Below are 12,358 nucleotides of genomic sequence, written 5' to 3' on the forward strand. Positions count from 1 at the left end.
ACAGTATTCATCAAATGTGCACGTATGCAAGAATTCTGGTGTCCGATGGCAGGGCTCATTCCATCAAGCCCTGATTGACCCCAGAGCTCAGGGACAGTGGAGAATGCAGTGTGAATGGTCAGTTGTAAAAAGAGAGTATTAAAGACTTCCAATGAGTGTCTCCACAATGCAGGACCCAGTGTGAATTCAGGGTGACTGTTCTATCAAATATTCCTGTATGTTCAGCATACAGTATACTTTGCCCACGTACACCGTTCATGAACACTTTTGGGAACTGACTTGAGTTACAATGAATAGGGTTCTTTCGTACGCGTATGTTCATGTACAATACAAAGCAATTAATTTTAATTCATAATTGAAATAATAACAATCAGGACACTCACAATTGGTTCTGTAAATTCATAACTCGATTATACTCACTTCGACCACCTGCCTGCATGTTTGCGTTCGCTTGACGTGGAACGTTTCAGCCATACGCCCCCGATGACCATGTACAGTAAGTAATGCAGGGCTGCCAACACTGGAAACTAGTTGAGAGTGAGACCCCCATAGGCCAATGCTATAATTTAGGAGTCAAAATGAGTGAGATCAATAGAAATGCATGCAAATGAAATAAAGTTTTAGAGTGAGAAAGGACCAAAATGCATGAGAGTTGGCAGCCCTGCAGTAATGCTGACTGTCTTTCTTGCTGCTACTGTGTGCTTTCTGATTAGTGGTGTTTCCGTTCACAAGGAATATTGAAAAACACATTTTATCTACAAATTATGTACATGGTAGCTACACAAATATACACACATAGTTTATTTGATTCATTTTTATGGCTGTGTCCATAATAGGTTTAGTATGGCCTAGAAATGCAATTCATATTACTTTAATTCTCTCATATTCTTTAATTCTCTCTTCCTTATCCCTTTTTCTTTCTAAATTGTGTACCTTCTCATTGTTATTTTTAATATGGGTTAGGGGTAGCTTGTATGAGCAGTTACTGTAAAACACGATATATTCACGGCACGGAAATTTTGCGAAATTGGAGCCGACAGCCTTTCTGGCGACATTCTTGAAATTTTCGCAAATTGCCATTGGCATCCAGATGCATAATGTGTAGGCAAGAACTTTTGCGTGCATTTTAATTTTGCAAATTTTGCCACTCGCAAAATTCACGAAATTAAAATGCACGCGAACGTTCCTCGTTTTACAGTACTCTGAACATTGTTGTTGCTGCATAATCTCTTGAAAGCCTACAATGTAGCTCTTTCAACAGCACTCTGCCCAGGATACTGTCCTACAATGTACATTTCAATACCATGCTAAAGTGCATGTACAAATGTATAGACTGGCACTCAGTAAACAACGAGGGAGCCCTTCCCTCCCCCCCCCCCCCCCCACTTCCCAGAGACTCCAACTCTCCCGTTTTCGACGGGAGATCTCCCGCCGAAAACCCATTTTTGCAAAATTTTCCTTTCTCCTGCTTATGATTTAATTTCTCCCGCCCTGGCTCTGTGTCTTCCGTTGGAAAGGATTTCTTACTTATTGCTATCACATGTTGAAAAAAATAAGCCTTACAATGTAGGTAGTAGCACCAGAGAGCATCTAGAACCCTGGGAATTTCGCGCTTCGCACACATCAACTTTGAGTCTCCCGTTTGCTAGGGGTTTCAGGCGGGAGAATCTGCAGATCAGAAGGTGCTTTGGGTTGGAGTCTCTGACTTCCATCCATGATGATGTGCAGATGATGCATTGTTTGAGTCAGTTCATTGAACAGACAGCAAACAATACAAAGCTATCAAGGTGGCATGTACACCATGCAGTGTATGTCCACTTCTAGAAATCTGGGAAACCTGTTAGCCATACAGTAGCTGCTAGGCCAAGCATAAAATGTTCTCCTGTGAATTTTTGTGATGCAACTCATTCATATAACATGTACTGGATACAGCAAATATTTTGTGAAGTTTTTATTTTTGCAAATTTAAAGACACTGTATAAAAACATTGTCGCTGAACCTGATATGAATGTGATGCGCACGTAATATACATAGTACATTTCTCCGTTTTAATAGTACTGGACTCCACAATCAAGAATTCAACCACTCTCGAAATCGTCGCAAAGTCCCGATTAGCAAAAATTTTGACTCACTAAATACTGTTATATGGCATATGTACAGTAAAGTAGACAATGTACAAGTAGACTGTAGTTTGTGTGGTATTCAAATTTTAATAGTATACGATTGTATACAATGTGTGCATACAGTACAAATGTACCAGAAATTTATGGATCATTGAATGTAAAGGTGTACAGTGTGCCTTTATACACTGTAGCTCCACATTCATCTGTTTTTCATCATGCATCAAGCATAAACTTTTAACAATTTCATCTTCTTCTTCAATACCCATAACCAATTTTGACCAAACTTGGCATGTAGCATTCCTAGAGGGACAGGATCTCAATTTGTGTGTGTGTGTGTGTGTGTGGGGGGGGGGGGGGGGGGGGCTCCATGTCCCTTGGGTCTTTTTTTTTTTTCAAGTCCAATTCTTAAAATGCATATTAAATTGGTCAATACGTTTAAATGGGTCTAGGGCAATTACCCCCTGGGCAATTAATTACCCCGGACCCTTTCCTTGGCCCTAATCCTACATTTGTAATCCTAATCCTAATCCTAAACCTAAATCTAACCCTAACCCTAATCTTTATTCTAACCTTACCACTTTTAAACCAGTATTTCGATGGGGGGTAATTGCCCGGATACGCGTTTGAATAATAATAATACTATTAATATTAATAATAATAATAGTGGCTACTTGTATAGTGCACAGGTCCGCTTTTCAGTGCTCATGGCGCTTCAAAAATGAAAAGATATCATATATTTACATGCATTATACATATTCAAACATTTCAACAAATAGGAAAATGGTAAACAAAAACAAATTTATACCAAATAAAGAATACAACATATATACCAATTAAAAATACAGTATTGATCGAATATTAATGACATACAGCAATTACAGTCCTCAGTATGAAAGGAACAGATAAGCATGTTTTGTGTGGGCAATTTATAGTTATGAGTCTTGACCAAAGTACTAGTGTGTGTGTGAATGAAAAATGCATGCAGAGTTAATGAATGAGGCCATTAGATATTGCATTGTTCTCATTCAGACAGGAGAGAGGAGAGTAGAGAAGGAGAGAAAGTAGAAGAGAGAGAGAGAAAAAGAGAGAGAGATAGATTAAGATAGATAGTGATAGAAAGGGAAAAGGAGAAAAAAAATATCTTAGTTTCAATTTCAGGAGTTCAGTTACATTTGTACAGTGTATCCAATAAGCCAGGCACTCACTTCACATAATGTGCATGTGTGGTTGTGAAGTCCCACTTCTTGTAGCCATATTATCTTTGTGTGTGATAAATAAGTCGACGATTTTAAGAGGAAGTGCCAGTACCATGGGAATGAAGTGGAAGCTATCAGCGTAGTAACTATGCTGGCGTCATTTTTCAAACAGGTTATTACAGAAGCTCTGAATTGTCGCTTTATACTACATATCACTCGCACAGACCGTGTGCTCTGTGAAAAGCAAAACCCGCTATTAGAATTACAAGGAAGGAAAAACACAACATACATGTAGCTTGCCAGAGAATCAGCACTACTGTTCAATGTGTGACAGATAAACTGGAGTCAATACCGTGACCATTCGGGGGTCATGCATAAAAAGACACTGTCAAAGAAATTGTCTGCAAATGATTTGAATACAATTGTCGTAGAAGTTTAAAATGATACTGTACGAAAGTGTTGCATTTGGGATCATTTCCTCATAAATGTTAAATTGAACCCATCGAGCTCCAGATGAGAAGCAAAATTTCTGTGGTTTGGTGCTGTGTTTTACTTTAACAATGTGACTGAAAGAATTAAAGCATAAAATTGTCAACTAGAGAAGCACTCTGAGAGCGCAGACCTCCGCCAAGCATGCAGTTCATTTCCACCACTGATCTTGTTCTTCCATAGAGATATCAGTGAATACCACCCATACGCACTTATAGCATGCTGAAAGTGTTTATAGTGTGCTGAAAGTCGCCCAATTTCCCCATAACAAGTACATAGAAGCCTTTGTTACGTCATAAACCCTCAGCTGCACGGCGCGCCTCGCCCTAGCAGAAACTACATGTAGAGCACGCACTTTAGTGCGCGCATGCAAACCTCAATACGCGCAGCCTGAACTCCCCAAGTTCATTGACCCTACTGCCAGAATATATAAAATCTGTCATAAATTCCCCCAAAATTCTCGGATCACTACCAAAAGTTAATCGTTTGTTACTTGTGTCATTCTCAACCTTTCCTGCAAGTTTCATCCAAATCCGTTAATTACTTTTTGAGTTATTTTGCACACGGACAAACTAACTAACTAACTAACAAACCAACGGTAACGAAAACATAACCTTCTCCCTTGGCGGAGGTAATTAAAAATTTGAATGGAGAGCATTGTGACACCATAATTATGTTATCACACTATGTTTTTAGGCATGTACACAAATTTGCTACTCAGCACAACTTCGTTAGAACATACATGTATGTACACTGTGTACAGGTATACTGTTATCTGACAGATAATTTTCATTTTTCTTTCTTCTTTCATTCATAGTGCATCTGGGAATAAGATACGACAGTATTATAACTATATGTAATTAAAGATACCAGGTACGTAAAATGACATCTACAGTATTTACATACGCTGTAGATGTCGCAATATCAGAGTAATGGCATTAAAGTTAACTGTTCTGTTGCTTAGAAGTACATTGTAGGTGCGGTGTCAGGGTATGGGTATCTTAGTTTCAAGATGTATAAAACTTAAAGTCGCTTTTTAACATTGGGAGCAGTGATTTTTTTTTTAAATTTAGAATAATCACATTTGATGCAAATAGTTCAGTTGCATCACAAAACACCCTCCACACAAAAATTTCACAAAAAAAGCCACAGATATGATGTAAACTCTAAAGGAGATATCACAAATTTCATCAGTAAACGGTAACTGTACGGATGGTTTATTCTAGAAATATGGTTTTTAATAAAACTATTGTTCCACATTTAAGTATTACAATAGATTGATTATGCTGATTCGTTTTGGTTATTTGTATTCCTAACTCAAATTTTAGTACTACAGGTACAATGTATTTTGAAGCACTGAAGCTGTTTTTTTTTTTCATAGTAAATGTTAAAAATGGCATGGAGCTTTAAAGCGGTGTACATGTGTTGAGTAGAATTCATTCCATGCTCCAGGAAGAGTTCATGCCCGTGGTAGTCGTTGCGCCAGTCGTTGCGCCAGTCGGGGGTTTAATAACGTGTCCGTCTGAGGATCAAGCATGGTCCTATACATTGTAGCATCCTGTTTGTTCCCATCTCACATGCGTGTGAGAGCGGCAGCAGCATACTGTACACTTCCTGCATTAGCAGGACTACTAGAATGTTCAGTTAATGATGCCACATGCGTAGAACGATATAAGGAAGATATTAGGGAATTTCATAAAATTACATTTTTTGAGAAAAAAACAAAACATTCCATTGACTAGTGGCTGATATATCAAAAGGGTATTTATTCTTCTGCCTTCTGAAAGATGCAAGTCAGGTGCTCTTTTATTCAATTCATACATATATTCAGAGCATAACATGGAAAAGTACACAAAACAATTTCAAAACAGATAGTACAAGGACTGTTACCATAAAATAGAAAAATAGTAAAACAGTAAAAAATGCAGCAGATGTGAGGGAAAGACAAAGGCCCTTGGCCTATCAGAGGTCAAACCCTCTATTATTATACAAGAAAAGTGTAAATACAAATGTATGTTGAATTTTCTTTATATCTTTCTACACATGTGACATCACAAGCTTTAGTAGTCTTCTCATCCAGCGATGGCTGGACTGAAACTTTCAAAATTCATGACTTTTGAACAGATTGTACTAATTACAGTTTTGTACACTGTATTCTCAAACTTTTTACTGATGTGTTCTACTAATTTTGCTGCATTCTCTCAATTCACATGTTTATGAAGGTGAACTTGACCTTTAAAGGGGCGGGGAATTGACAGTTTGAGAGGGAAGCAATGTGAAGATAAATTCATGATCTCACATGGTCCAGTGTGTGAGGGGCGGAGACGCGCACCCCAGGCACAAATCTCCAGACGTGAGGTGGATGTCTTCTCAGCCAACATTGGCAGTCAACAGACTGAATGATTGCAAATCCACCGGTATTAACTCCGTCATTAACTCACTGTCATTATCCCTTTAAGCCCAGCTACATGACGTCTCAGTTCAGTGATTTAGAATAGAGGTCAAGAAGGGGTCGAATAACAGGAAGCTGTTCAGAATGATGGGAGCAAATTATCTGTGTTTATGTGTGTGTGTGTGTGTGTGCGTGTGCATGTTTTTGTGTTGAAAGAACTTTAAGTCTGGTAAAGAATATCCCTTTACTTCGAAGTACAATGTGATATATTATGTAAACATTACCTGGCCCCTATGATGTTGTCATGGCTATGCTTTTAGCAGTGTACAATGTACACAATTTTCCCATGGTGGCAAATTAGTTTTTGTTCAAATCAACTGGACCTACATCATATATGTACATGGGATGTGAAGATCATATCAAAACATCAATCAATTGATGGTTGATAAATTGTTGTTGATAGTGGCTAGAGTGCAAAAGAAAAAAAAAATGTTGCTGAGTAACAATCTCAGAGTTACAAAATATGATAGTAATATATGACATGTTGGTATCTGAACTGATATTTCTTAATAACTGCCCTCATAACAATATCCCCATGCACAGATATTGTAGGCTTCAGGGTGGGGATGATCCCAGAACATGGCAACAGTAAGCTTTCAAATGTTATTTAGGATTTGAATGGCTGTACCTACATGTATATGAGATGTCTGAAGACGGAAGTCATTGGACTTGCTTCCTTGAGTGCACTTTCCAGTGAGATAGGCTCTTTAGTGGTTAACCCTTGACCTTTTGGGACATAAGGTCATGTTCAGAGTTTGACCTTTTGCTTCCTCCATTCTTCTGCAATGTCTCAAAGCTTATACAATAGTTTGCTGTCATAATGACGTCGACTCGTATTATATCACACTGCTTGACTCATCTTTTTTTAAAGCTGTTTGGTGAAAATTCACTGTGAGTTGAACAAGTTGTGTTGAATATATATAGATCAAAGTGAACGTACAGACTGTATTAAAATTAGAAGCTAATAGAGCAGTGATTGCATGATGAATACATACACAATCTGTCAAAGACTAATCAAGTTATGGAAATCTAAAATGGTATCAATGCTAGTTCTTTTGAACACACTTGGTTGCACTTTGGTTGCAGCTTCATGTGCAGTGTTTGCTGCTTCATTGAGCTGATCAGTTGAAAGGATGTACAATATGTAATATGCCTCCATGACTTTCATACAGCATGCCTGCACTGAAATCAACAAGATAGAGATTTTTTTTTTATTCAAATATAATAATATCATCTACAGCTGTATTTCAAATTGTTTAGGAGATTAATGATTCAACAACAGTGAGTTTTGAAAGGGCTTAGGATTAGTTGCTGAATTATAAAGTAAAAGCATTGTAGTATCAGTATATAATAGATAGCATCATGATTTCACGAGCCAATAGGTACATTGATTTGCCATATTCCCCTCTTTCATTAAAAAAGGAATAAATTTAAAAAAAATCTTATCCTGAAGAACAATTGACAATTTCTTGCTGTTTTCTCTGACTTTAATGTGACCCTGCATGTAATGTTAATCTTATTAAAGTCCACTGATCAAGGCACAAACAAAGTGAACCTTCCCGTCGAGAGCTACACGTTCAACCAATGAACATGGAAGGAGTGTGGGAGGTTTGTGAGGGTTGCATCAACAACCTTTGCAAGTGTAGCTGCATTGTGTGGCTTTACCTGTTTGATCACATTGAAATCTCCTTTTCATATGGATGTTTCTTGAACTTTGTGCTCTCTGATCACACTCCAAGTTACAACTGTATACATTGTATATGCCATATATTTCGCGAGTCTAAATTTTTGCGAATCGGGAATTCCCGACGATTTCGCGAGTGGTTAAATTCGCAATCGTAGAGTCCTGTACGACACGGAGAAGTGTACACGCGTACGTCACATTCACATTGGGATCAGAGTCAATATTTTTGTGTGTCTTTATTTTCGCGAATAGCACCTGACTCGCGAAATTCGCAAAAATAAAAACCTTGCAAAATATTTGGCATATACGGTAGATGAATGTTCTTTTATACAATACCTAAACTGATCCTTGTCATTTGATTACTTGTTTGACATTGGTCATTTGACGCAGTGTACTATTACACCTGTACGTCATTATTTGTGAAATTCGTTTGTTGAGAATGAGAAGGGTGTTAAGTTGTCTCAAACACTATGGTTTAGTGGCAACTTACATGTAACACCCTTTAGTATCATTCTCAACTGACGAATTGTGGCTCCATTTACCGTGCAATCTTGAATTCATATGTTACGCTCCATTTGCACGCAAGCTAAGAGTCCCGGCACACAACATACATAAAACGCTTGCGTTTGCAGTGTACATGCAATCAAGCATATTGACGCAGCGCGCTAGCGTATACAATGTATAGTGCACAACACTCTCTCAGTCATATATATATATTTTATCTCGCATATTCTTACTTGTTTCTATTAAAATTCATAACACATCATTACAACAAGAATCAATATGCGGGTGTTTAATTTAAAACAAATAATTAATGTTTTTTCATACATTCAATGGGCAAGATTTTTTATTCAGTGAAAGATGAAATTACTGATGCATTCAATGAGGTGTAGCCGAGTTGAATAGATCAATTCATCTCTCATCTCAAGAAATATTCTGTCCATTGCAGTCATAAGCACATTCATTATTTTTGTATGTGCCATTTAGTACTTAATGAAAGAAACTTGCACATCTCTTATGTGTACATTTACACCAAGAAAGGGTTAGTAAATGTATGTAATTTTGTTTTGATGGCATGCTACCATTCTTTTTTTCCTCCCCTGCCGCAGACGGGACGCCTGGATGCCAACTATCCTCAGGTGATGGGCCACCAAGCGGCCGTCCTCGACCTCGCCTGGTCGCCCTTCAATGACAATCTCATCGCCAGCTGCGACGACAACGGTGTCATCAAGCTGTGGCAAATCCCGGACGGTGGGCTCACGGAGCCCATGACGGAGAAGGACGAGCTCATGGCGGAGCAGGTTCACCAGAAGCGGGTGTCGGCCATTAAGTTTCACCCGACCGTCGAGAATGTACTATTGACTGCTGGTGAGGAGGGAGGATCTGATCAACCCTGATGGGATCCTGGGAAGATTTTTTTGCTCTCTCTCTTTTTCCTGCTGAAATTGTCATTTTGTTTTCAGTAAATCGGTACTTCTGAATTTAAAAAAAAAAAGAAAAAGGACTGGTTAAGAGCATTAGTTGTCACCAGAGTAGTGTTAAAACAGTAGCAGAGTTTATCTGTAATATACAACCTTGTAGCTCTTAACATTCAAACCTGGTACAGTTGTGTATGTATGTAAAGTCTAGTAGGTGAAGGGAGGATGAGGGGATGGCGACTTGAATGAAAATCGTATTATTGTTCTGACAAAATAGTTTGTCTCACTTCCTCTTTTTTTTTCTTTTTTTCATGAATTTCTGGTGTCGTCCAAAAAAAGGTGTGGACGGAAAAATTTGCATATGGGACCTGGACTCCAATGAGATTCTTAAGGAATTCGCCACCAGCAGTGTCGTGCAAGACATATGCTGGAACTACGACGGCTCCAGGATCGGCTACGTCTGCAAGGACAAGAAAGTGCGGGTCCACAACGCAGTGACAGGAGATTTGGTAGCGGTGAGTTCCTTTTGTTTGCGAACACCATCTGGACAGATCATTCAAAATGACCTCAAGCCCATCTGTGCCGCTGCCTTGTGACGATAACAGTGACTTCCAATGAATCCCCGTCTTCTGAAATTTCAGTTGGAAGTCAGGAAGTCTGATTTTTTTTTCCCTCTCAGATTTCTTCTTTTACGTTTCTGTGAAAGCACTGGATGTCAACCGCTTGCCCCAAGCTGAAACTGGGCAACAGGTGGTATTTTCGATCAAGATGTAAGCTTGATTTTGTTACCATTGTAATGTGTCTGCTGCTCAAGAAGTAAAGTTACAGTGTAGAACTCTTTTTATACCCCCACCCACACATAGTGTGTAGGGGAGGTAATATAGGAATCACTCTGCGGTCGGGCGGGCGCGCGTGCGGTCTGTTGCAAAATTTTGTGGATCGAACTACTCTCTCATTTTTGTCGCGCCCACCGGAGGTGAAGGCGAGACTAAGGGATCCAAATGGCGTCCGTCCATCGTCCGTCCGTCGTCCATCTGTCGTCCGTCCATCATCCCTCCGTCGTTCGTCCGTCGTTCGTCCGTCGTCCGTCACAAATGTTAAAGTTTACCTGCAAGACTCTCTGTGCGTAACTTGGCAACTGTTACAGCAATGGCAGCCACACTTGGGTGATAGAAGCACTAGGGGTACCTTCATGTTACGGTGTTGTCGGAGGTCATGTGATGATGTCAAAGGTCATTTGAGGTCATATATTAAGGAGTATGTGCATGACTCTCTTTTCTATGATAAAGTTTACCTGCAAGACTCTCTTTTGACAAATAACTTCACATAAGTTGCTTGGATTACAACCTAACTTGGGTCATAGATGCACTGGGGGTACCTTCATGTTATGGTGCCGTCGGAGGTCACAGGATAAGGTCAAAGGTCATTTGAGGTCATTCGTTAAAGTTTACTTGCAAGACTCTCTTATCACACGTAACTCGACACGTGTTGCTACAATGGCAGTCAAATTTAGTGATGGATGCACTGGGGGTACCTTCATGTTAAGGTGCCGTAAGAGGTCACATGATAAGGTCAAAAGTCATTTGAGGTCATACGTTTAAGTTTACTTGCAAGACTCTCTTATCACATGTAACTTAGCACATGTTGCTACAATGGCAATCAAACTTGGGTGATGGTAGATGTCTCTTGGGAAGTTGAAGGTAACCACAAGGTCAAAGGTCACAGACAGGGGTCAACAAACGTTTAGGGCCCAATGTTAAGTTTTTAGGGCGCATTTCATTTATGGCTCATAACTTTTGATCCCTTTGTCCGTTTGTGACCAAACTTGGATGGAAGATGTCCCTTGGGGAGGTGAAGGTCGTCACAAGGTCAAAGGTCACAGACAGGGGTCAACAAACTTTTATGGCCCCAATGTTATGTTTTTAGGGCACGTTTTGATTGTGGCTCATTACTTTTGATCCCTTTGTCCGTTTGTGACCAGACTTAGATGGAAGATGTCCCTTGGGGAGGTGAAGGTCGTCTTCACAAGGTCAAAGGTCACAGACAGGAGTCAACAAACTTTTAAGGCCCCAATGTTATGTTTTTAGGGCGTGTTTTGATTGTGGCTCATAACTTTTGATCCCTATGTCCGTTTGTGACCATGTATTGGACGGTAGATGTCCCTTGGGGAGTTAAAGGTCATCACAAGGTCAAAGGTCACAGAAAGGGGTCAACAAATTTTTAGGGCCCAATGTTAAGTTTTTATGGTGCGTTTCAATTATGGCTCATTACTTTTGATCCCTCTGTCCGTTTGTTACCAAACTTGGATGGTAAATGTCCTTTGGGGTGTTGAAGGTCACCACAAGGTCAAAGGTCATAAGCAGGTCAATTAACTTCTGGGAGTTATAAAAGACATTAATTCCTTGTACGCGAATGGGCGAGACACAGTTTGGCACTTGCCTTGTTTGAGCAATTGACCCCAAATTTGGCATGTGTGACCACTGTCAAAGGTAGATGTGCAAGATACCTTTTTTGTTAGTATTGCATAATGCATTGCTATGGTAACAGCATATTTTTATGAAAACTTGTGGATCGAACTACTCTCATTTTTTGAGCAAATCACCCCAAATTTGGCCTGTGTGACTGCTATCAAATGAAGATGTGCAAGACACCTTTTTCGTTAGTATTGCATAATGTGTTGCCATGGCAACGGCAATTTTTAAAGAAATCTTTCAAAATGTTGCTGTTTGAGCACTTGGCTTAAAATTTGGTACATGTGACTGCTAAAGTATGTAGATGTGCAAACTTTTCTTTTGTCATTGTTAATGCATTGCCATGGTAACAGTATTTTTTCACTAAAAAGCGTATAGAAATGTTGTGGATTCAGCTTACTCCCTTAGTCTTTTAGCCTTTAGCTTGAATTTTGGCACGTGTGACCACTATGGTACATAGATGTGAAAACTATCTTTCGTCATTGTTGAACAATGTGTTGCCATGGTAACAACATTTTTTTTCAC

General features: G+C 39.3%; 1 protein-coding gene across 1 annotated transcript in view; it reads left to right on the top strand.

The window, feature by feature from the left end:
• The window catches only part of LOC139712762 (coronin-6-like), a 71,452-nt gene that overhangs the window by 14,435 nt on the left and 44,659 nt on the right, over positions 1 to 12,358 (top strand). The window contains exons 2-3 of the mRNA XM_071624555.1: positions 9,054 to 9,312; positions 9,702 to 9,877. Of these exons, the coding sequence (XP_071480656.1) occupies positions 9,054 to 9,312; positions 9,702 to 9,877 (435 nt within the window). The remainder of the gene's footprint in view (positions 1 to 9,053; positions 9,313 to 9,701; positions 9,878 to 12,358) is intronic.

This window comes from Diadema antillarum, unplaced genomic scaffold (assembly GCF_040938485.1).
Source record: "Diadema antillarum isolate AM-2024a unplaced genomic scaffold, OU_Dant_1.0 seq00001851_RagTag, whole genome shotgun sequence".
Lineage (NCBI taxonomy): Eukaryota > Metazoa > Echinodermata > Echinoidea > Diadematoida > Diadematidae > Diadema > Diadema antillarum.